Source organism: Myripristis murdjan, chromosome 6 (assembly GCF_902150065.1).
Source record: "Myripristis murdjan chromosome 6, fMyrMur1.1, whole genome shotgun sequence".
In the NCBI taxonomy this organism is placed as follows: Eukaryota; Metazoa; Chordata; class Actinopteri; order Holocentriformes; family Holocentridae; genus Myripristis; species Myripristis murdjan.
The window spans coordinates 14,782,445-14,804,512 of record NC_043985.1 but is presented as its reverse complement, the minus strand read 5'-3'; the positions used below and the strand labels follow the sequence as shown (position 1 = coordinate 14,804,512).

The following is a 22,068-nucleotide window of genomic DNA, read 5'->3' as shown; positions in this document are numbered from 1 at the left end:
ATAACATAATAATAATAATAATATGTTATATATGAATTGTTTTAAAGCTATCAGTAGTAAAACAATGACAGGCTATCATCAGTTTTCCAAACACTATGATACTATTATCAGTTTACAACACAGTCATTTTAATTGCAGAAAGAGGCTGTTCATGACAGGGAATGAGAATACAGTCGGGCCACCACTGTGTCAAACTAGTGTCTAGCCCGCATACAGTGCTTTTGGTGCCAGAATAGAAAAAAACGCCCTCTAAATTAAAACCGGTGGGTTAATAAATACATTGGATGAATTATTTGCGTTTACCGGTGTAAAACTTTACCCAGACAAGCGCTAATGTTTGACTGCATGCCTATGACGTTATTGGTTTCCTTCAAAAAGTTCCGGCTGGAGCACAGGAAGTCCACCACATTACTGGAATAAAAAAAAATGTAGGAATTTGACCAAAGAAATGTCAGATATTTGAAGAATGTTATCTCCGACAGCGAGTGAGAATGATTCAGCGACAAAGCGGCGTGATGGTGCGATATTTACATCCACAGTGTGAGCTCCGCAAAAGCCGAAAGTTTAGACGCGCACAACTTCAGGAGACGCGCTGCTTCAAAATATGAACATGAGCGCAGCCCCTGGAAATAAAACATAAGACTCAAACACTTGGTTCTGTGGGAGCTTACCTGTTGAGACCCTTAGCAGTCTGGAGCGCAGGTAAGAGGAATATTTGATTTTAGTGAAGAATATCTGTATGATTTCTTTTTTCTTTTCTTTTTCCCTGTGTATTTTTTTCTTTTTCTTTCTTTCTTTTTTTTTTTTTTTTTGGCAAGTCTTAGCTCCCTCCTCTCGTCCCTGAAGTCGTTTGAAGCGCAAGGAGGGCAGGAATTTCAGGAATTAGCCGTGGTATGACATGAAGCCTGGAAAAGACAGAGAAAAAGACCAAGGGAGAGGAGGACGGAGGGAGGGGAGGGAGGTCTGACCGGTCAACACGTAATGAGGGAGGGGAGGGCTCCGGGCTCCGAAAAGGAAAAGAGCCACAGCCCGGCCAGGAGGAGGGAGGGAGGGAGGAGTAGGGGGAGGGTGGGTTGCTGGGGATGGGGGTCACAGCAAAACAAACAAACAAACAAACAAACAAAAATCCCCAAAAGTTGAACCAAGGTAAGGGATATTGTCCCTGCCTTTGGAAGGAGGGGCAAACACATGGAAGGACAAGGGACTAATAATCTTCCCTGTGATAAGAGCTAAGAATAGAAGATCAGTCGGCTGCAGAACTGAAGGTAAAGTGGGTCTCATACTTACTATTGTTACGATATGACGTCTGGGCGTGTGTGCATTGATTTTAAATGTGTTTATGTATGGTAATGCAGGATGTAGTGGACGGTTAAGACCACTTCAGGAAAAGACTTCATCCAACTTTTTATTAGGCTGAAATGAATATGACAACATTAGGATGTTATGCCTATATGAGTATAGAGTCTTTTTGAGGGGCTGGGGACATAAGACAATGCTTTCCTCAGGGTATAACAGTTTTATATATGGCCTATATGTAGGCCATGATAGTGTTGGCATTATGATAACCATTGACTGGGGTTCATGGTTTATCCACTTTTTTCAGCTCCGCAACACTAATGAAATCCTTTAATAATGGGATGTTGATATTTATGATGTCAGACTGATTTAGAGGGGCTAAATTACTTCCCCTTAATCCAGGGGGCTTAAGTGTGGGTAAAATGTTTCTGTCCATTCCTCCAGCCACTTGGAATTTTAGTAGTTCATAGAGTAATGTACACCATGGATGTATAATATATGTATGTATGTATGTGTGTATAGATAGTAGATAGTGTATAGATAGATAGAAATAGATATAAAATTCTATGGGATTCATCAATTCATCATTTGTTCACCTCGTTTCCTAAAACCGAAGCGTCACTCATCAGTGCCATAAACTGCCCAATGTAGGCCAACGAAAGCAATGATATTCTTGGGCTTGAGCATGTTGTGCAATTCATTATAGAGGCCTGATTGTCTGGGATGTGATTGTGGACTTTGGACAGCTTGATGCAGCATGTGCAGCATAAAATTAACTAGGAAACAGAGCCCTCCAGTGGGTAAAATGGGTATTGCGCAGCACTGGCTTGCTGCCAACCCTTTACAACAGTAATACAATAATAATGTTTCTGTGTACATCCTTGTGACAATAAATTGTATTTATCCAGAAATGGAAACTCTGTCTTTGCACCCCATCACAGGCTCGAGTTCACAGTCAGGTCAAGAACGGCGCCCCCTGCAGCTGGTGGGGAGTCAGTGTCTTATTCAAGGATACCTGAGTGTGGTTGCCTGCCAACATGGGCCATAAACCCTAATTCTCACATTCAAGGACATTTTCTCTAACTACACGACAACCTTGTTGCTACCTTTCGTTTTCTGAAGAACAGATAGAATATTGTCCTCAAAAAGACAATTCAGACATTGTTCTAATTAAAATCACTTTATTTATACAGTTTCATTGCATTCTCAATCAAGTTAAGGCAAAACTTGTGGTGTTTTAGAAGCATGTTGATATTGATTGGCTTACGATACATTTTGTTCAACATCAAATCTATCCAAATCTTATATTCTAATCCAAGTGAAAGAGCTATTCCCATTTTTTTTCTGTTTTGTAACACTTTCTCACTCATTACATTTTTGTTTTGGTATTCACTCCTATTCCAATGAAAATGTTTTTTTTACTTAAAACAGTGGTACATACACCCGACAGCTCAAAACGGTCTACAAACAGTCTGAACTAGACTCTGTTAAATAAAGCCTATTACAAACTACAGGAGATTTTTTGCACTCATTCGGCAGAAAAGAGAGAGAGAGAGATTAAATTTGTCTAAAAAGAATATAAATTAACTTAAAAGCCTCCTGTTGAAGAAGAAGTTGTACTACTGTATTTATTTTAAAGTTTCTACAGGAAATACTTGGAATGGATAAAGTACTGTACAAAACTGAATCTGTCATTCGGTTGGAGGACAGCATCCTCAGTGACGGTCCTCATCGGTGCATTTTAGATTTTATGAGTGAAGTCAGTGACAGAAAGAGAGAAAACTCTGTTCCACGTGGATTCACACTGTGCTATACAATAATGTACACTCTCACCAAACATCAGGGCCTTGACGAGAGTGTAACAAGACATTGTTTTCAGATGGTCCTTGGTGTCTTATTATGTGGGAAGGTATTTTTGCTCCAAGATGCACAACGCCCACAAACCACACAAATGGAAGGAGTCCAGAGTGGCTGGCTAGTGAAACGGGGAGCAAAACCCTAATTCCCCAGAATCCCTTATCCTCATAAATGGTCAGTCCAGTCTGGTTAAGGGTCTGCCCTCCATGTGGCACACACACATCTCCACATCTATGCTCTGGAGCAGGTTTGAGACATCCAAGTCCAGAGAGTGTGTCCTCTTCTTCTGCACGACCCTCCATGCTTCGTTTCCACCAAAACAATCATTATTTACGAGTATCATTTTTTGGACAGGAATTTCATCTTGTTTCCTGAAAAACAAACAAAAATTTGAATCAAGAGATGTAAATAAAGTGAATATATTTACTTATCAGTGAGGGGTTATATTATATGGTATATGTAGGGATGTACGGATCCCACTGATACTGATACTGAGAACCAAACTTAAAAATTTGATTAAGATCAAGCACCAATCTGATCCATCGCTTTCACTGAATAAAATAATTGATACAAAATGCTTCTTCTTCCCACCATGAGAAGAAATACAGGGTTGGGGACAAGACAATTTGCCTTTATTTCTGACAAATTACTCAGTGTTTTTTGTACGCAATATTAATAATATGTATATATCTGTGTGTATGTGTGTGTGTGTGTGTCTGTGTGTGTGTGTGCGCGTGTGTGTGTGTGTTTTTACACTTAATATAGTGCATGAGAGAGAATGTAGGAGGAGGGCAGATGTACATCTCACCTAGCCCCTTGAGGAACTTGTTGACTCCTCGTTGCTCGCTCCCAGGCAGCGAGTCCAGATACTCTTGTGCCCTCACCTCAAACAAACCTGGACACAAAACAACACACAGATTTCTAAATCCAGCATCAAGATGCAGCCACAACCTCTAAGAAAGCATACATACCGTATTTGTATAAATCCAAATAAAAAGACAGCAAGAGAGATGCCTGAAGAATGGACTGAATTGGATAAGTCGCATGTTGTGTATCATTGAAATCTCAAACTCTCACAATGTTGTAGTCCAGTGAAATGAAAAATGAAATAAATAAAAAACAGCAGTAGATATGCCAATGGGTTTTACATTGTTGTATGGCATGGCAGTATATAGGATTATGGGAGAAATCTGAGTCATATATGTGATTAGATATAATTTAAATTTCAATGTGGAGTATTGATATTAGTACTGACAGGGTCTAGGCTGTTGAAGAAGGTTTTTTTTTTTTGCCACAGATATGGACATGTGACCAGTACTTCTACTTTCTTGCTTCTGTTTAGCTGGCCCTTTAAGTGGCTTTGGAGCAAAGTTTAATGCCCTAAAGATTGCCACTACAACTATAGCACAGTAAGATAATAGGTAATCAAACAAGGCACTGTGACCTGTCCTCTCTCAGTACCTCTGAGTCCCTGCCTGCGCAGTTCCCGCTCCTGGATGAAACCGGTGAACATCTGCGTCTCCATAAACACCTCCAGGAACCTCCTCAGACTCTTGGAGGTCACTGCCTTGCGGAAAGCCTCCCGTTGGAAGGAGGAGGAAGCGGAGGAGGATGGGCTGGGTGTGGAGGGAGATGAGACAGACGAGTCATCCTCCCGCTCTGCTCCACCCATGAAGAGGGAGTAGTGACCCACCATCTCCACAAAGAAACGCACAAAGGCCTCTGACACCGCCATGCTGAGGGAGCAGGAGTCTGAGAGGAGGTGGAGGACACAGAACCAGGGAGAGAGAAGAAGAGGAAACAATAGGGAGAGAGAAAAAGAGAGACAGGTTTAGATTTAAAGAGACAATGAGTAAAATTGTTGCAAAGTGACCACAATATAAATAAAAATTGTAAATATAAATTGTAACCAGCAAATGTTTGGTATTTTTACTTGATAAATGACTACAAGAATTAGTTGAGGATCAAACTTTTAATCAATTTTTCCTATCCAAGTGAATTTTGTGGCTCAGGACTGATTAGTTAAGGTAAAATTTAAAGCGGGACGGATTGCTCATCAGCTGTCACTGGATCAGTGGGGAGGGAATAGAGAAGGGCATTTGCCTGACTGTTTTCATTCAACCTTACTACTATGGTTTTATTGTCCTTCAATGTATCCCTACAACCCTAGAGGGTGCCACTAGTCACAACTCAGGAACTTACAGAGTTGTCTTTGCCATATTTCTGGAGAAAAGAGAAGTCCAAATGAAAGTAATAATAAGGGTGTTCACCATTGGGAAGATCTGCTTTTTCACAAGCCAGCTCCCTCCTCTTGTCCAGCACGTGCTCCAGAGCAGCCTGAAGCTTGTGGGGAAGAATGGAGTCTTCATCATCCAGCTGGAGAGGTAAAAAAAAACAAAACAAAACAAAACAGAATTCAGTGAAAAGTACGTAAATGTAATATATATTTTTTTTTTAAATGAATTACAATATTGTAATCACACAGGACGGAGTAGAGCTAGTAACTACATGATGGACTTTAAGAGTGAGCTAACGCCTGTAGAGCGTTTCTCATGATGTCCATGTGTTCATGCAGTATTGTCTCTGTGTTTCTATGCACTCTACCTGTCGCAGGAAGCGGCTGTTGCCGAGGTCGACCACTAGGACCTGAGTGAGGAGCAGAGCGAGAGTGATGTCATTTCCTGGAGCCATTGTTCAGTGGAGGAAAAGGTCAGAGGCAAGGACACCCAAGTCGGTTTATCACATACAGGAAAAAAAAAAAATGGTCTCACCTCTTCTATGGGCAGCTCTTTGAGTCGAGGCAGAGAGCTTGAGAGCAGGCCGACAATGAAAGGCGTAGGTGTGCAGACTATATCCAACATGGAGGGCGGTAGTACAGGGATGTAGGTGTGCTGCCAGGTGAAGGGGTAGAGGAGAGCTACCACTGCATGACAGCACTGAGACAATGTGCTAGGGGAAAAGATAAAAGAGGAGGAGAGAGGTTAGCACACATACTGTGCATGGTGATAACTTAAAGTAGTTGAATGCATCAAGATTGTAGTAAATAATCGTCTTCCACGTGAAATGTGGAAATTCTTCAATAAACCTATCCCTGGAGAATTAGGCCTACTGATTTTCTACATTTCCAAAAATGACTTTCAACAATCCCCAGACCACAGCTGTAAACTTGTTACATTCAGGTGAGGTTTATACATGTAGACGGAGAGAGCCATAATAATAATATTGCTGACTTTTCAAGTGAGTATTTCCAGACAAGAAAAAATGCACTCTATTCAAAATGCATTATGTCTAGTAGCTGCAATGCATTATGATCAATTAAGTGCAGAGTTGGTGGGAGCAGTCCTCATTAATGATGCAGCTGATGATACATTGAAGGGAATAAAGAAAATCAAAACCCAGACAATGAAAATAAACATAAGTCAATCAACCACCAGTACAATGAGCACCAGTACAAGTGATAAATTTATTAGTACACCTTCAAGAACAATTACATGATGATCTCAAATTCAAGTCTACCAGTCACCACAAGATGGTGCTAGACAATTTCTCAACAAATAACCTCTACTGCCGCTCATTACGCAGTTTGGAACATAATTGGTGGAGTTAATTTGTGTTTGTTCTTAAGAAGCCTGTTCTCAGTGTGAGAGGAATGCTAAAAAGCATCTTTTAGAGGAGTGTGATGTAACGCAAGCAGCGGCAAGCATTCATCCCGCATTGTTAACTTAATGCCTCCCGTGTGTGTGCCTGCTCTTAGTTAATTCATTCAAAAAATGACTGAAGATGCCAAGTTTCCACTCAACGGTAGAAAATGAGCAACAACTCATGATCTGCTTATGAGCTCTGGTGAGAAAGGTTTCTCATGCTACCTTTTAAACACTACATTGACACAGAGGGAAATTCTGTTTGCAAAAAAAACATAATTTAAGTGAGTTTCTGTCTTTGTAAATAAAAACATGGCTTAATTATCAAACCTTGAGCTCCAGGTGGGTGATATTTGAACTAAATTAGGAAACAGTGAGTGTTTCCGCTGAGCCTGCATGCTAAACCAACAGTAAAAAATCCCAAATTACACCCTGACTGACCCTGACTGCGGGGACGCCAGTGAAAGAGTTAAAACTTTTAGTGAGTTGTGTGGGTGTGATGGCGTCAGTGTGCACACATGTTAGCTCTGGAGCCATCTCCTAAAAGCCTAGCTCCTTCTTCTATCTGGCATCCATGACAGTTTTCCAGAGAAAGAAATGATTGTTCCCAAGGCGACTGTATAACACAACAGCATTCCTTCCTTTAACACTTGCTCAGTCTCCTCCAGCAGTCGACTTGATGTCTCTCTGTCATATCTTTCATGCTCGTCTTCCTTTTCTCACCATCTACCCCTCTCCGCACTGCGTTACTCAGAACTGATTTCAGTGAGACCAGAGATGATGTTGTGGCTTTGACTCATCCACCCCCACTGGATTACATGTATCTTTACAGGTCTAGGATAATTTCCCAGCAGAACCAACATCTACAAGTAAGCCAAAGGCAGCTGGACTTCCTGGGTAATCTTGAAAACGTTTCACAACTCATCTGAGAGGCTTCCCGGATGATGCGGAGCCTTCTCTGAAAGTCCACTCACCATTGACGTACTACTTTAAAATATGCCATGACCTGGATGGCTGAAAACCTTCATCAACAACAAAAAAGTATGATGGTGTATTTATTAAGTCACTTTTGGTCTGTAAACTGGTCTGATAAACCAGAGAATCTCACGAGAACATATAAAGATGATCACGACAAATAGCATGGTTAGTTCACATCCATTACAGCAGGCACAAATCAAACACTTGAATTTAAAAAAAAAAAAATGGAACCATCCAGATGCTGAAGCAAACCAACCTGCTCACAACTGACAGCACCGAGAATGATCTGCTACTGCGTCATGAGGCTTAGTCGCAAGTTGCGTGGAGACGCCTAAAAAAACAGCTCTGTCAGTGAACATCTAATTGAAGGCTAAAGCATGTGGTTGCAGCCAATGCAGTAAACTGGAATCAGAGCTATGACTCTAGAAGCACAATGCGCTCATGGTGACATTTACATTTTTGGCATTTTACTGACAGTTATCCAAGTAAATTAGCATGGTGGGTGGGCAGGTAGGAGTTCAGAGTCGTGCTGATGGACAATTCAAAAGCCACCAGGACTCAAGTCTGTTGTGGCGATTGAATCAGTGATCTGTGGGTTGCATTCCTGTGCCTAACCCCCACCCCCAACACCCCCACCCTCAAACCCCTCCATAAAAAAAAAAACATGCTGGAGCTAACCTCAGTTTGTCAGCAGTGAAGATAACCCTGCGCTCCAGCAATAAGGAGGCAAATACCCGGAGAAGGAGACGCAGACTCAAAGAAGAGAAGAGACATTCAAAGTCCACATGTTCCAGACGGGAGTCAGATGGCCGACACAGTTCTATCACCTGGGGGGCAAAGAAACAGAGAGTTAGCCAAGGGAAGGAGACACAGACAGGCACAGTCACAGACTCACTGTAACTGATCTGTTTTTCTAATTAGTTCAAAAGCTGATTTCATTCGTGGCATTCCCGCCGTCTCACCTCAGTCCCAGAGCCAGGTAAAAAGTTTTTGACGGTGATGGTCCTTCCCGGAGCAGGGAAGGGAGCTTCCATGATGCCCCTCATGAAGGGCTGCACCAGTGCAGGGGAGATAGCTCTCCTCTTCTCCACTTCATCCAGGATCTGGAGAATAAAATGCAGGTATGTTTGTACCATAAGCACAAGCCATCTGGGTACTTGTAGGGCACCAGTCTCTCTGACCCAGTAGTTGTCAGTTCAGATCCTCCTGGCGTGAAGTCATGTTCGTTTTCATTTTAGCCAAGTAATCAGAGCCTGATGCAAACACATGCCAGGTGAATGCCGTAGAACTTTGGGCCCTGAAAACCAGGATTTAGAAGCACTGCTCTAATCTATTGTTTCAGTATTGAGTATAAATTAACACATTTAATTTGCTTTATTTGCAAAGCCAGCTTTTTACACACATATCTAAATGTCTCCTCTGGAAATGTAGTAAGTTTGGTCATTGTTAACAAATGAATTCTGTGATAACACACTGTGATGACTTTGAGGACCCTTGGAAAATCATTCTTGGGTTTGCCTTTTCAAGGATATTCATTCTTATGATTTTGCTGTTAAGTATGAGTCAATTCAAGTGGAGTGTAGTTCACTGTGAAGTGATGGGAATTTAATAGTGGGAGAAAATGTGTACTCCTCAAGCATTTTCTTTCTTTTTTCTACTTGGCCCCACTACACTGTGTGCATCTATGTTGTATGCAATGCATCTACACATCTGTATAGAGTTAACATTGTGTAGTTGATCTGATACAGATGTAGTGTGTTGAGCATACCATGAAAACCAAGCACTTCCAATGGAGAAATATTAATCAATCTATATTTGCCCTTTCTCTTACAGCAAATATGTTCACCAACCTACACCCATCTATATATCCATGCACACACACAACTTCTGCAGTAATATATATGTACACATACACACTGGACAGATGTTCACATACACACATTGACACACATAAATCTTATGTTCATTACAGGGAACCTATTCAGCTAAAGTAACCGCATCAGCTGCAGTTCACATGTGTCTCTCTGTACTGGAGCCAGGGCTACACGGCTCTGTGGGAAAGTGGCTACCAGGGAGAGGGTGGGTGGGTCCCACGGGTGGTACCACTTGGCACACTGAATGTGGGGTCTGTTCCCATTCTCTCAGTGGGAAAGTGTGTGTGCAAAACATGAATTATACTCAATATTAATGGATGCATGTAATGGCTTTAAGTGCATGTTTATGTAGGCCTACTTCTGTGCATTTGTGTTCATGCTTATGAGCCTGCTGAAGCTACCTTGGAGAAGAGGTCGAAGCAGCCCAGGCGGCTGACGATGCAGTAAACCTCAGGAAGCCTCCGGCCTTTACCGCTGGGCTGTAAACAGCAGGTAGGAAAAAGACAGACGGCCTTAGAACAACAGCACATCACAGGGCTGCTCACCCAAACACAAGGATTAGGCCAGTGGAGCAAACAAAGCCTTTGTTTCACACCGTCTTTGCAGGTGCAGTAACTAAAAAAAATGGTATTAGGTTTACCACCAAATCATTAAAAATGAATAGGAATTTGTCTTGTTAACATTGGTGTAATAATATATTGACAACTTATAAGTACGGCACCAAGAAAAGGGTAAAAAAAAAAAAAAAAAAAAAAAAAGTAAAGTAATATCAAATTCATAAGGAGATAAATAAGGATCTACACTAAAATCAAATAAGAGAAAAAAACATCAAGTGATATATTATTTTGAGGCAATAGAGGCAATTAGAGGCAACAGCATTTTGGAAACCTACCAATAAACGCCGACAGTAACCAAAACGCCTGCTCCCATCCTCACCAGTCAGGACAAATGAGAACGTCTCACTGGGGGGAGAAAAGAAAAAAAAAAAAAGAAGATAACTGAGACACACTGGAAACTATTTCGAGCTGTATAACTGCTAACACATAGAGTGAGCTGTTGTGGAAACAGAAAAACAGAAAATTTTGGACTGCACTTCACTCGCCAACTAGGTGTTGTCGGAGATGTTGGCTGCACTTTGTACTTGACAACTTAGGAAGACCCTCGGGGCAGGCTTACTCTGCAAATATCCACACAAAGGCCTCTCAATTTTACCTGACAGGTATTCATTGGCCAGTGACGACCCTGCAGACGGTGGAGTGTGTCAGACAGTTCAATGACTGGGTCTGCAGGTGTGTGTTTGGCAGCTTGCATAGCTTGTGCCAACAACATTCCTCTGGCCCTTCACCCATCAGACGTTTACTGCCAGGTAATTATTAGCCATCACCCTGAGGACACACATCATCACTTCTCCGAACAATACGGTCCTTGAGAGGCTAAGCCTGGTAGGACTGGGTAATGTGGCCAAAGTCAAACAGCGCACAAAAAGTGGTGATTTTGTAATAATGAACCAGGTGTAAGGTGCTAAATCTACCAAGTTTCCTCCCTGTAATCATTTGTCACTGTCAGTTAAAGAGGGCTTAGTCATTTTTACGAGCTGAAAGGTCATTTCTAACTTCGATTTTTGGCTTTTCGCTTTCTCACTAACAAGCAGTTGTGTGTGTTTATTAACATGGCTGGCAGCTGAGCTAATTGTACTGTGATGGGAAATTCCTATGTTCTTGTTTAGCACTGCTTATTTTTTTTTTTTTTTATTATTATGTTTCTGACTCCAGTGGGAGCAGCCAGACTCCTTCTTACCTGGGGAAGTTGTCCACAGGCGCCCAGTCTTTAGCATCAGGGAAGCAGAACTGAGGGATAACCTTTAGCTGGTCCTCTGTTTCCCGCATAAACTTGAAGCTCCTCTCCAGCTAGGGGAAAATTGACGAAAAAATCAACTCAAGTTCAGTTTAATTACATTTATTGTTTACATTTTAAAAAAAATCATCAGTATGGAATACCATAGGTAACGGAAGACAGACTCTGTGACATTAAAGTGGTGTTTGTTTTGGCTGCACTTTGCAAAGATGAATTGGCAATCTATGAGTGTCCATTTTCTTGGGTTTCCTGCTGATGAAGTTTGACTTTTTTGTGTGTCTTCAGCTATGATGACTCATGCTAATTATCCAATTGTGGTTCTATTTATTGCAGATGAACAGCTCCTGCAAAGTGTATCACTTCCTCAGCCAGAGTTTTTTTTTTTTTTTTTGTAGTGTTAATGCAAGCAAATGCAAACGCTTTCATGAACTGCCTAACTGCCTAGCCTAAACCACTTCTAGTGTTCTGTCCATCAGTGGTAGTGGGTAGCACAGTACATCTACTTAGATTAAAATACTGAAGAGGAAATTTAGTGAGACATTTTTCCAAAGGCAAATGTCTCATTTTGAAATGAAATGCTTCAATAACAGTTTCATCCCATTTTACCTTGAGAGGAAACTGCTGTGTGACCTCAGGCAGGTAGGGAACTCCGGCCTTGGTCTTGTGGAGCGCAACGACTATGAAATACTCAAAGAGTTTCCTCTCCTGCAGCTCCATTAGATCCCGCTCCAAGGTGCGATACCGTCCTGCCTGTCTCAGCATGGACTGGACTGACACCAGGCGCTGGCTGTGAGCTACAACACACATAGACACATATTGGTTCATACAAAACATGTGATACATGCACTCAAACAGGCGGCTATGCAAGACTTACAGCAATTCTGAGTATGTCTTGGTAGTTAGATGTTTGTCAATAACAGAATCCGTCTCAATGCAGCAGGAGGTAAAATAACAGTGGCAAGAAAAAAAAGTACGATCCCAATCCGTTTTTACATACATGTTCTCATATACTTGTTTCTAATGAGTGAGACAACACTGAAGTGAAACTAAACATTTTGCTTGCCATTTCTGAGTCCCGCTCCCAAGATCACTCACTTTGGATTGACTAAACCTACTTCCTTATTTTCAGTTCTCACCTTTTAGTTTCTCCTCCGTGTCACTCTCCGACTCACTGTTCTCATCTGTCACTGTGTCAAAGAGAGAGCAAAAAAGGAAAGAGCAGACAGTGTGAGGACACTACAAATAACAATCACAGGAAACTTTGGATCACAAGGTCTTTGCTCTCCTTGCATTCATACCAGCCACATTTGGGTCTCATATAACCACACAACACTATCTGGCCCACTGAAAAATGGGTCAGTCTCAACTGACCCAAAAAATGTAAACTTGCCTGTAAAACTAAGTGAACACATATGATGAAGTATTGTTCCTTTTATGGAGGTACGCCTTTATGAGGCTGTTCCGATCAGGTTTCTCAGGATGATGTACTGAAAGAAATGTGGTTGAAAGAGTATGCAGGCAGTAGAGCTCAAGTAAGCTATCACCATAAATAGAACAAACACTATTATAAACAAACAGAAAATACCTTGCGATATATAATTATATAGGTAAATAGATAGAGATATACACAGAGATATTCATCTGCTTTTGATCACAAGACTGATTTAAATCAGTCTTCTATAAGCCACTGTATCATTTTTACAAGCTTTCTATCAGTTTAAGTAGGTTTACTCCTCATTAAATGTGCTGTTGAAGGGCAAAGAAATAAAGGGTGAAACAAGCCAAGTTATTTTTTGTGACCAAAGACTGCTTTCAGGAGCATTTAACTCTCACCTCTCCCTGAGCTGGACTCAGTAGACTGAGAAACCCGCTTCATGCGTTTCTTCCCTCTCCGTGCCTCGAAAATGCCATTGATTTTCAGCACCATCTGTAGAGGGTAAAGGGAAACAAAAAGTCCAAATTTACTTCATCCATGCACTAAAAAATGAAATCTGCCAAACCCACACAAGATTACTCCAGTGCAGTTTCTGGGAGGCCTTACCCTAGGCACACTTCTCACAGGAAATAAATGTCAAAATTTTTCCCCCGCCTTACTCATCCTGAGACAGCAGCATGAGTGGACCAGGCCAGAGCCTCCCTGAGCTGTACACTGCACCATAAATCACACAGAGAGGGGTGTGTGTGTTTTCAAGGGGCCTGTCAAATCCCCATACCTTTGGGATTTTCCTCCGTCTGCGGTTGTAAGGGTCTCCAGACAGACAGGGGGTATCGTCAGGGCTGCTGGGTGTGGAGGGGGGGCTGATACGGGAGGGTGAGGAGATGCCGGTATCCCGGCCAGTCTTGCGCAGTTCCAGGAGCTTGAAGCTTCGACGCTCTGAGTTCTGTCTGAAGAAACCAGGCTTTAAGGATTGCTGGCGGGAAAAGAAAGGCCAAGAGGGGACAAATATTAGTATAACATGGAAACTGCTTGGGTTTTATGGTGATGTGTTGGTGCTGTGATGTCATGACCACCAAATTTGTACCTTAGTTGGAGTGTCAGAGGCCGGGGATGAGGAAACAGGCGAAACACATTTGCTTCCAAGACAACTTTTCTCCAGCTCGATGTCTTCATAAGGGTTCTCCTTGGATGGAGGGTCTTCAGGGGGAAACATTTATCAAAACTGAGAAATCAGTGGCACCACAAATAGTCCCACACTGCAAGCTTATGAAACAGTGGATTAAGTATTCTTTCCATATCAGTCATGTTTCTGACTTTTTGTTTTGCCAAACTATCCCCACTCCAGATGTGCAAGGGTCTGCCAGAGGCAGCAGTGTGCTAGCTCAGCTCATATTTCACTGTTATGAGACACACAACTGCTGCTAGCACAGCTAATGCTAACTGTAACCCTAGCCACCAATCCTCTGCAGATAAGCAGTGAGGTAGGCCCATTTTCCAAGACTTCTGCCTCCTTTCTTTGTCTCTGACTCTCTGTATCTCTCCTCTAGCCTATCAATCCATCCACCAGATGTGACCTGTAGGAGTAGGAGGAGGCAGAAGTAAAGGGACATTCAGTTCCCTTCTTTCTCTCACTCGGAGGGGAAAATGGGGATCAACATACTGTTTTTCACATTGCTGGCAGCTGACAGCGAAAAGCCAATCTCTATGGTGTGTTTGTGCACATGAGCTGCATTCAAGTGAGCGTGCTGTGTGCCTGTCAGACCGCTCATCAATTCATGTGTGCGTGTGTCCGAATACATGCACTGATGACAGTTTCTTTCCTCTCAGTCTAAAACACTGACTGTGGTGTTGATTGTGTATTTGGAGCTTGGTGATGAGAACCTGCACAATGTTTGGAGGTTGAAGACAAACCCATGGAGACTTATCTTCACACCCGCTCATTACTGTCTACACTACTGTCTATCTCTGGCTCTGCCTCCCTCCCATAGGCACTGAGCTGCTATGTGAACAGAGGGCCATAGTGAGTGCCTGAGTTACTTTACCCATGGGGAGCTGGTGAGGCTTCAGTGAACAATGTCTGACTATTTAAATGAACAATAACACTGTATGAGAGACAGAAACTGTATAGAGACAAAAAAAAAAAAAAAAGAAAGAAAAAAAAGTTGTGGCATCACCCAAATGCAATTAAACATAATTTCACCGTTTGCAATTTTGTTCCACAGCAAATGAGCAGCACTCATTATACATTTGTCTCGGTGATAAAAAACAAAAAGATGTCGGAGCCGTTTCCAGAAATGTGCCAAAGCCTAAAGCTATTCATATGCCCCCTGCTGCTCTGACAATCACAGAGAACAACCTCAGCTGAGACCTCACACAACGCAGCTTTTATACGTTATGAAATGAAACAAGCTCTGGGTGGGGTTTGAATAACAGTGCAGACAATAAGGTAGGAATGTTGGTCATGTCGCTAGGTATCACTTTTAATAACAGCAGAGCAGCATGTTTCTATATTAAAATGCTGGAGAAGGAAAGAAGAACAAACTTAAGAAAGCATGGCCTCCCCATCACCTCAGTTCCAGATATGAGGAAGGAACTGATATTAGAAAGGAAACTAAAAGTTCATTCAGTATATCGAGGGCATGTACATTAACCTTTCATGGTAAATTTTTACAGCATACATGTTGACAATGGGACCACTAAACAACATATCTTTTAAAATACCTCTAAATCAATAACTTAATTTTGTCTTTGATGCTACTGAAAGGTTTTTATCTTATTTCAAAAACCACAGTTTTATTTTTTACCAGGATATTCAAGTGCATCTCTGTGAAGGTAAAGGAACAGTTCACCCAAATGATGATATATTTTCCACTCAGCATGCTGGCATGAAAACTTGGATTATGCTACACAAGCTGCATGGATTCATTCTGTTGTCATCTTTTGCCCATTTTAGAACTCTTCAGTTTTTTTCAGTTGTTCAGTTGTTTTGGAAAAGGCTGCTGTGGAGCTGCGCTGGCTACTTCCTGTGTTTCAACTGGCATTTCAACTGGCATTAGGGTGACAAAATTTTCATTTTTGTGTGAACTGTTCCTTATCAGCTAAAGGTATGTTGCCAAAACTGCAAACTGCAAAACAGCCAAGGAGTGATTTCAGTCAGAACTTTTAAACTCAACTGACAAAAAACTTGAATAAGCACTCGCAAATAATTTATCAGCGAGTACTGAGAACCATGTAGACTCAACTATCAAGTTACATTCTTACTCCAAGTTGAGTCTGACAGGTCCTCAACTTGGCAAAAGAGCAACTCTGAGCATTGCTACATTTGAAACCATACTTTGATCCACATCAGGTGTGGTGTGGATAGATTACCTAGTATGTCCTCATAGACATTCTCCTCTGATAAAGTGCGTGTGAGGCCCAGTCTGGACTGAGCGTACCAGTCCACCCTGCAGCCCTCTGCAGACGACTGGAGTAGGTCCTCAAACTCGTAGGACTTCCTGGAGGACAGAGCAACAGGCAGAAGTGCTTTAGAAGTGCTGCACACCAAATACAAAAGAGAAAGGGAGTGAATTTAGTTTGTGTTTGGGTATGCACTCATAAATGTTTGTGTGTTTGTGTGTGTGTGTGTGTGTGTGTGTTGTTGCTTTTGCTCTCTTTACTATGTTTGCTAGTGTATTTTCTTTTGTAATTGTACAGTACTGCTTTAGACCTCCTGTCCACTGGGTCAACACCTATTGCAGGAAGGGATCCCCTCTCTCTGTGGTCGTCCTCAAGTTTTCTTCTATTTTCCCTATTTCATCTGTGTTTTTTTTTTTGTTTTTTTTCTTAACCGCTATTGTTTGTTGTAAACTTGTGGGCCTGTAAAGTCCTTGGGACTGTCAGCAGTGATTTTGGACTCTAAATAAACTTGAACTTTAACTTGAACTTGCATGTTTGTATGCATGTGTAGATATGTCTGTTCATGTGATAGTATGCGTGATACGCTAAGCAGACAGGCAGATGTTCCTTCTTGGGCCATTTCTGAATGCCCCGCCTCTACCAAATGATCTATCCCAGTAGAATAAAGTGCACACGATAATTTCAGTATCTACACATGCATGCATACACACAGACACATACACACACACACACATTCACACATGCTGCACAAGACACTCATCGAGAGTCATTCTGACCAAACAACGGGCCTGAAACACCACACTTGAGCAGACTAAAAGGCCTCCACATATGGTATGGAATGTAACATAGCCAAGCCAAGCTCCAAACAAGAATGCAGACCACTGGAGAAAGTGAACAATAGACATACTCCGATACTGCAAAGTTCACATTTTTGGTTCTACTGCAGAACTCTGTTTGTTTGATTGAAACCATCTGAAGTTAAGTACTACTTGTGGGACTTCTGTAAATCCCTATATGTTTATTGTGATTGGCAAATAAAATGAGTGAAATTCAGATTGGTACTTTGTTTTTGTTGTAATGCTATTAAAGCTGTCAGTTAATGATCGATGACTCATTTGTGATACTAAAAGGCTTTGCTTTTATAATGGCTTTTAAGGACAAAGCCAAATTATTTGATAAGCTAAGGGCCCATTAGATATGACTCACTCACACAACTTGTGCTCTACTTTCCAGCAGAGTTTTGGAGTAAGGAATGAGTTGAGCTGATGTGTACATTCCTCGGATCCAACCAATGAACTCATTCTTTGGGATATTTTGAAACAGGATGATGTCATTACACGCTGTGATTTACAGAAGATGTGGGAGACGCTGTACACTGCTGTGATTTCAGTGGAGCACTCCAAACAATTTTGTTTTGTAAAGTTAGCTCTGTGGTTGAGAAAAGTAAATCATTGGATTAGGCCTTTTCCTCATCTCTTTTGAGCACATTCATATTGTTTGTGTTGTGAAGCTTTAGTAAAAGCCTTTTAGTTAGGGCACTGGGTCTCTACCATAAAATTGCTTGTCATTTTCCTTGTCCTCTTACCTTATCTCATCTCACCCTCTCTCATGTCATTGTATCATATTTCAATGTGTCGCATGACATCTATCACATCTCATCATACCACATCAGATCTTTTTGCATCTCGTGTCATCTTATCTCATCATATCACATCATATTGTTTTGTATCACAGTGTATTGTATCACATTTCATCTCATCCTGTCTCCTATAATCTAATCATAGTGCATCAAATTGTATTGCATCACATCTATAGCATCTCATTTTATCACATCACATTGTACTACATCACACTGTGACACATCTCATCTCATCTCATCTGAGGCTCTCACCTGTTACTGCTGTCCCGAGGTTTGTCAGCCCAGGGTCTCCTGCAGACTCCTGGGGGTGGGCAGGTAGGTAGTGGTGGTGGGGGAATGGAAGGCAGAGGGGGCAAGTTCCTCTTGCCCTTCCCCGAGCCGGGCCCTGAGGCTGGGGTACTGGGTGGTGTGTGGTGCTGGAAGGTTCTTTGAGGTTTGGGTAAAGGGTTTATTGATGGAGCACCAGGCTCACTGTATACATTTTCTGGATCCCCCTCCCTCCTCCTACGTGACCCGCCAGGCCAAACCACATCGAAAGTTCCAAAAATGGGCTCGTTGGCCCTTTTTTCTGTTTCCTCCAGCTCCTCTTTTGAAGGAGGGCAGAAATAATTCCCTGGGAATGCCAGTGATGGTTTGTCAGGAACCTCCTTCATTGCCTGCTCCAGTTTTTTAATATGAGTTAAAACAGATTTCTTGTCCTGGGGCTGTTCTGTTGTCTTAGCGCCCCGAAGCCCCCTCTCCAGGATAACTTCTCTGTCTCTGTTTGATGAGCCCTCTGGAGATTTAGGCCTTGAATCCACCAGCTTTCCTACATTCTCCTTCCCTGAGTCCTGCCTCTCCCAGCTGACAAACCTCTTGCTGTCTGTCCTTTGGACCTCTGAGGCTTTGGATTCCTTTTTCCTCACTGTCTCAACCTCCTTCTGCATTGTGGTCAGTGGATACATTCCTGTAGAGGTTAGGGGGGCCAACTCTTTCTTGCCCTCCCATTGTGAGATCTTATCCCGGATGCTGGCCGTCTTGCCTCCCGCTGGGCTCTTGTTGTTCAACTTGCTACACAGTCCGTTCTCCATGGTGGGGGCCTGCTGGTCCGTGGTGGCAGCTCTCTTGTGAGCCAGCATGGTGCCAGGGGTTCCCAGGCTGTCGCTCAGGCTGAGCAGGGGGGAGAGGGGACGCTTGGGCGCCACAGCAGTGTCCCTCCTGTCTCTGTCCCCAGGTGGTCCGCACACCTCTTGGCGCTGGGACACCGCAGACGACGGAGCCTCCCCAACCTTCAAGCCACAGCACTGAAGCCTAGCAGGGAAAACACACATGCATATGAATACACACACTAGATTCATTAAGGCTTGCATCCTAAGGGTTGCAGGGTGCTTGAACCTGTCCTGGTAGACATTGGCTGGATGGCTTGAACAGGTCTACAAGTTAGAATCGTCAGCCCAAGTTAATATCTGAGGAATGCCTTAGCAAACTGAAAGAAACCTACACAAAATAGGCAAATGTTTTGCAACAGGGTCTTTATTGCTGCAACTCAACAGCACTAACCGCTGAACCGCTCTTCAAACTGATATGCACTTTTGAGGCCTTACATTCATACCAGATAGAAGAGAGAGAGCCACCACACTGCACTAATGTTTGTCAATTGCAATGAATGATAGCGTAATTATTCAATGTACTAAGGCAGTGTTATTGTCGACGCAGCATGATGCCCCACATAGCTCTGAAAATTGGCCACACAATCTGAGCACTTACATGGAGCTCTTCCAAACAGAGCTTTGTTTTATGGGGTAAACACGGAATTCTTGTTAAAACAACTCAGACCTCTGTATGGTGCCTGTGTTTTAACTCTGAGTCACTCCTGGAAGATTACTGGGTCATGACTGTTTGAACTTTGGGTTTAGGGGTCAAAGTTTACAAGCTATACACACAGCTATTTCTGGAAAGGAGATGAAAGTATACACAGAAGAGGGGAGAGGCTGAGAGTGTAGACGTGCATCTTTTCTTTTCCAATCCTAAGCCACTGAACTCTGTTTTGGCCCGAAGCCTATTCATCAAATGATTAGGTTTCCAACAAATGGAGGAAGTGTGGCCTTGCTCAGTGACTTCTGATGACATCGCTGGATGTGAAAACCACCAGTCATGCAATCTGGAGGAAATCTCTGGGGGAAACAACCAATTCAGCTTTCCTCTGAGAATTTTAAAGGACAGAGAAAAACCTTGGTTTTGTAGCTGTTTGAGTCATGATTATGACCAACATAAATGCGCAAAAACGTTTCACTTGCAAATTTCTCTTAGTTTTATTAGTTTGGCCCTAGCTCCCTTTCCCCCTGTCTGTCTCTCTTTCTCCCCCTATTTTCTTCAGTTGAGGCAGCAGTTTTTATTAACCATGAGGCAACCGAGGGGAAAAACTAGGTCAAATAGCAAAGCCAAGAAAAGGAGAATAGGAGTAGGTGGGAGGGGTTGGGTGAAGGAGTTACTTTCAGTGAAAGAAAGAGCAAGAAAGAGGGAATGAATAAGAGGAGCAGATGGAGGAGGGAATCAATTGTGTTGTTTCATGAAAAGGACTTGTTTAAGAGAAAGAGTGATTGAGAAAGGTGGAGGGACAGATGAAGAAAGTGGCCACCACAGGAAGTTTGTCTCTCACTGGCGGCCATGGCTAGTGGATGGATGGTCCATTAGGGAAGAAGGAGGAAAAGGGGGTACAAGGGAACAAAAGCATCTCTAACCAGCTGAGCTAACACAGGAGGAGGGAGTAGAGGGAAGAGTCTGAGATAGGTGAGGAGGAGCACAGAGACAGCACTCATTTGGCTTTTAATAGCAATAAATTCTGAGTTTGATATCCATTCCTTTCAACTTCCAACACTGAATTCCCAATGAGAAATCTATTTAGGTTTTGAACAGACATGATAAGTCCTCAAAACAACAGATATGTAAATCTGCCACAAGACTATCCTGCTGACTGGCACAAACCAAATCCCTTCATTACAATACCGAAGGCACTAATGCATATTACTAGGGCAACAGAAGGGACCATAGGGGCATCAGACAGCGGCAGAAGGGGGGCAGTAACAGTATCCAGATGCCAGATGGCCAACCAAGCTCTGCTCTCTTAGCCTTGCTATTGTTATACTGCTGCCCCACTTACTTGTAAGCAATTGACTTTAGGATGGCAAGTGGAAATTGCATATTTTGGGCCCAATTACTGTGCAGTGGAAAACATGTAGGGTATAAGACAAGGGACATCAGATGTCAGAATAGAAGTGAAATACTGCAGGCTTGCCTACCAGTCATAATCCTTTAGAACTGACCAATATGCAACATGTAGCATTTTCACGTCACTAAATCATTGTATTAATTTGCTATTAAATTAAAAAAGATAGCAAGCCTCTGCCAGCCATTCCACTATTAAATTTCATAAGAAATGTGTTGGGTTGCTTCCTTGCACAAAGGGACTTTGCTTTAATGCACAAAACAGGAGGAGGGTGCTGTTTTTGAAGTGCAAAAGGTACTCAAGACTTTTGTTAACCAACATCCTCCTCAACAGGGTTTATTTGAAATGTGGCCGCACTTCTGAGAAACACTAAGACCAATGAATTGTTCTCTAAGCTCTTATTTGTATACCAAGGCATCACAATCAATTTCAGAACAATATATTTACACAGAAAGTTTGACAGTAATGTGCCTACATATTTGCATTCCCAAACTAACAAGGGTAGCACTGACACAAGAGCAATCAGTCTAGTAATACAAGGCACAGCATGAGAAGAAAAAGTTGTTGTTTTTTTCTGGACAGTGTGGCACTTACCCGTTGACTGATTGGTAGATACAGTTGTCAGTGTTCGTACAGAGCAGCAGGGCCCTCCCACCAGTCATGGTGCTAGCAGCTGGCATCCTAGATAGTCACACAAAAAGAGTGGGATGTTGTATTTTATCATTTTTAAGCCTAAAGTTTGTGTACATTCTAACATATGATGAATCATGAAATTGCAAAGAACTTAACAAGTCGTATAAAGTCCAGATTGATAAGCTGCACAAAAATAGGCAAAACACACAGACTGATAGATGAGGATTAGGTCAAAAAATCACTTTCTTACCCAG

At 42.3% G+C, this 22,068-nt stretch overlaps 2 protein-coding genes across 2 annotated transcripts in view; both read right to left on the bottom strand.

Moving 5' to 3' along the window:
- Positions 1–875, bottom strand: part of tead4 (TEA domain transcription factor 4) — a 38,780-nt gene extending 37,905 nt beyond the window's left edge. Inside the window, exon 1 of the mRNA XM_030053669.1 lies at positions 672–875. The gene's annotated coding sequence lies outside the window, so the exon portion shown is untranslated. The remainder of the gene's footprint in view (positions 1–671) is intronic.
- A 1,833-nt stretch (positions 876–2,708) lies between these two features.
- si:dkey-82f1.1 (DENN domain-containing protein 2A) overlaps positions 2,709–22,068 on the bottom strand; it is a 36,060-nt gene continuing 16,700 nt past the window's right edge. The window contains exons 2-20 of the mRNA XM_030054528.1: positions 21,776–21,862; positions 18,229–19,266; positions 16,308–16,435; positions 14,023–14,135; positions 13,714–13,911; positions 13,334–13,427; positions 12,637–12,687; positions 12,107–12,294; positions 11,444–11,553; positions 10,539–10,608; positions 10,048–10,125; positions 8,735–8,875; positions 8,451–8,599; positions 5,925–6,102; positions 5,758–5,799; positions 5,424–5,529; positions 4,615–4,905; positions 3,962–4,048; positions 2,709–3,524 (exon numbers count right to left, since the gene is read on the bottom strand). Of these exons, the coding sequence (XP_029910388.1) occupies positions 3,493–3,524; positions 3,962–4,048; positions 4,615–4,905; positions 5,424–5,529; positions 5,758–5,799; positions 5,925–6,102; positions 8,451–8,599; positions 8,735–8,875; positions 10,048–10,125; positions 10,539–10,608; positions 11,444–11,553; positions 12,107–12,294; positions 12,637–12,687; positions 13,334–13,427; positions 13,714–13,911; positions 14,023–14,135; positions 16,308–16,435; positions 18,229–19,266; positions 21,776–21,861 (3,180 nt within the window). The 5' untranslated portion in view covers position 21,862 and the 3' untranslated portion in view covers positions 2,709–3,492. The remainder of the gene's footprint in view (positions 3,525–3,961; positions 4,049–4,614; positions 4,906–5,423; positions 5,530–5,757; positions 5,800–5,924; positions 6,103–8,450; positions 8,600–8,734; positions 8,876–10,047; positions 10,126–10,538; positions 10,609–11,443; positions 11,554–12,106; positions 12,295–12,636; positions 12,688–13,333; positions 13,428–13,713; positions 13,912–14,022; positions 14,136–16,307; positions 16,436–18,228; positions 19,267–21,775; positions 21,863–22,068) is intronic.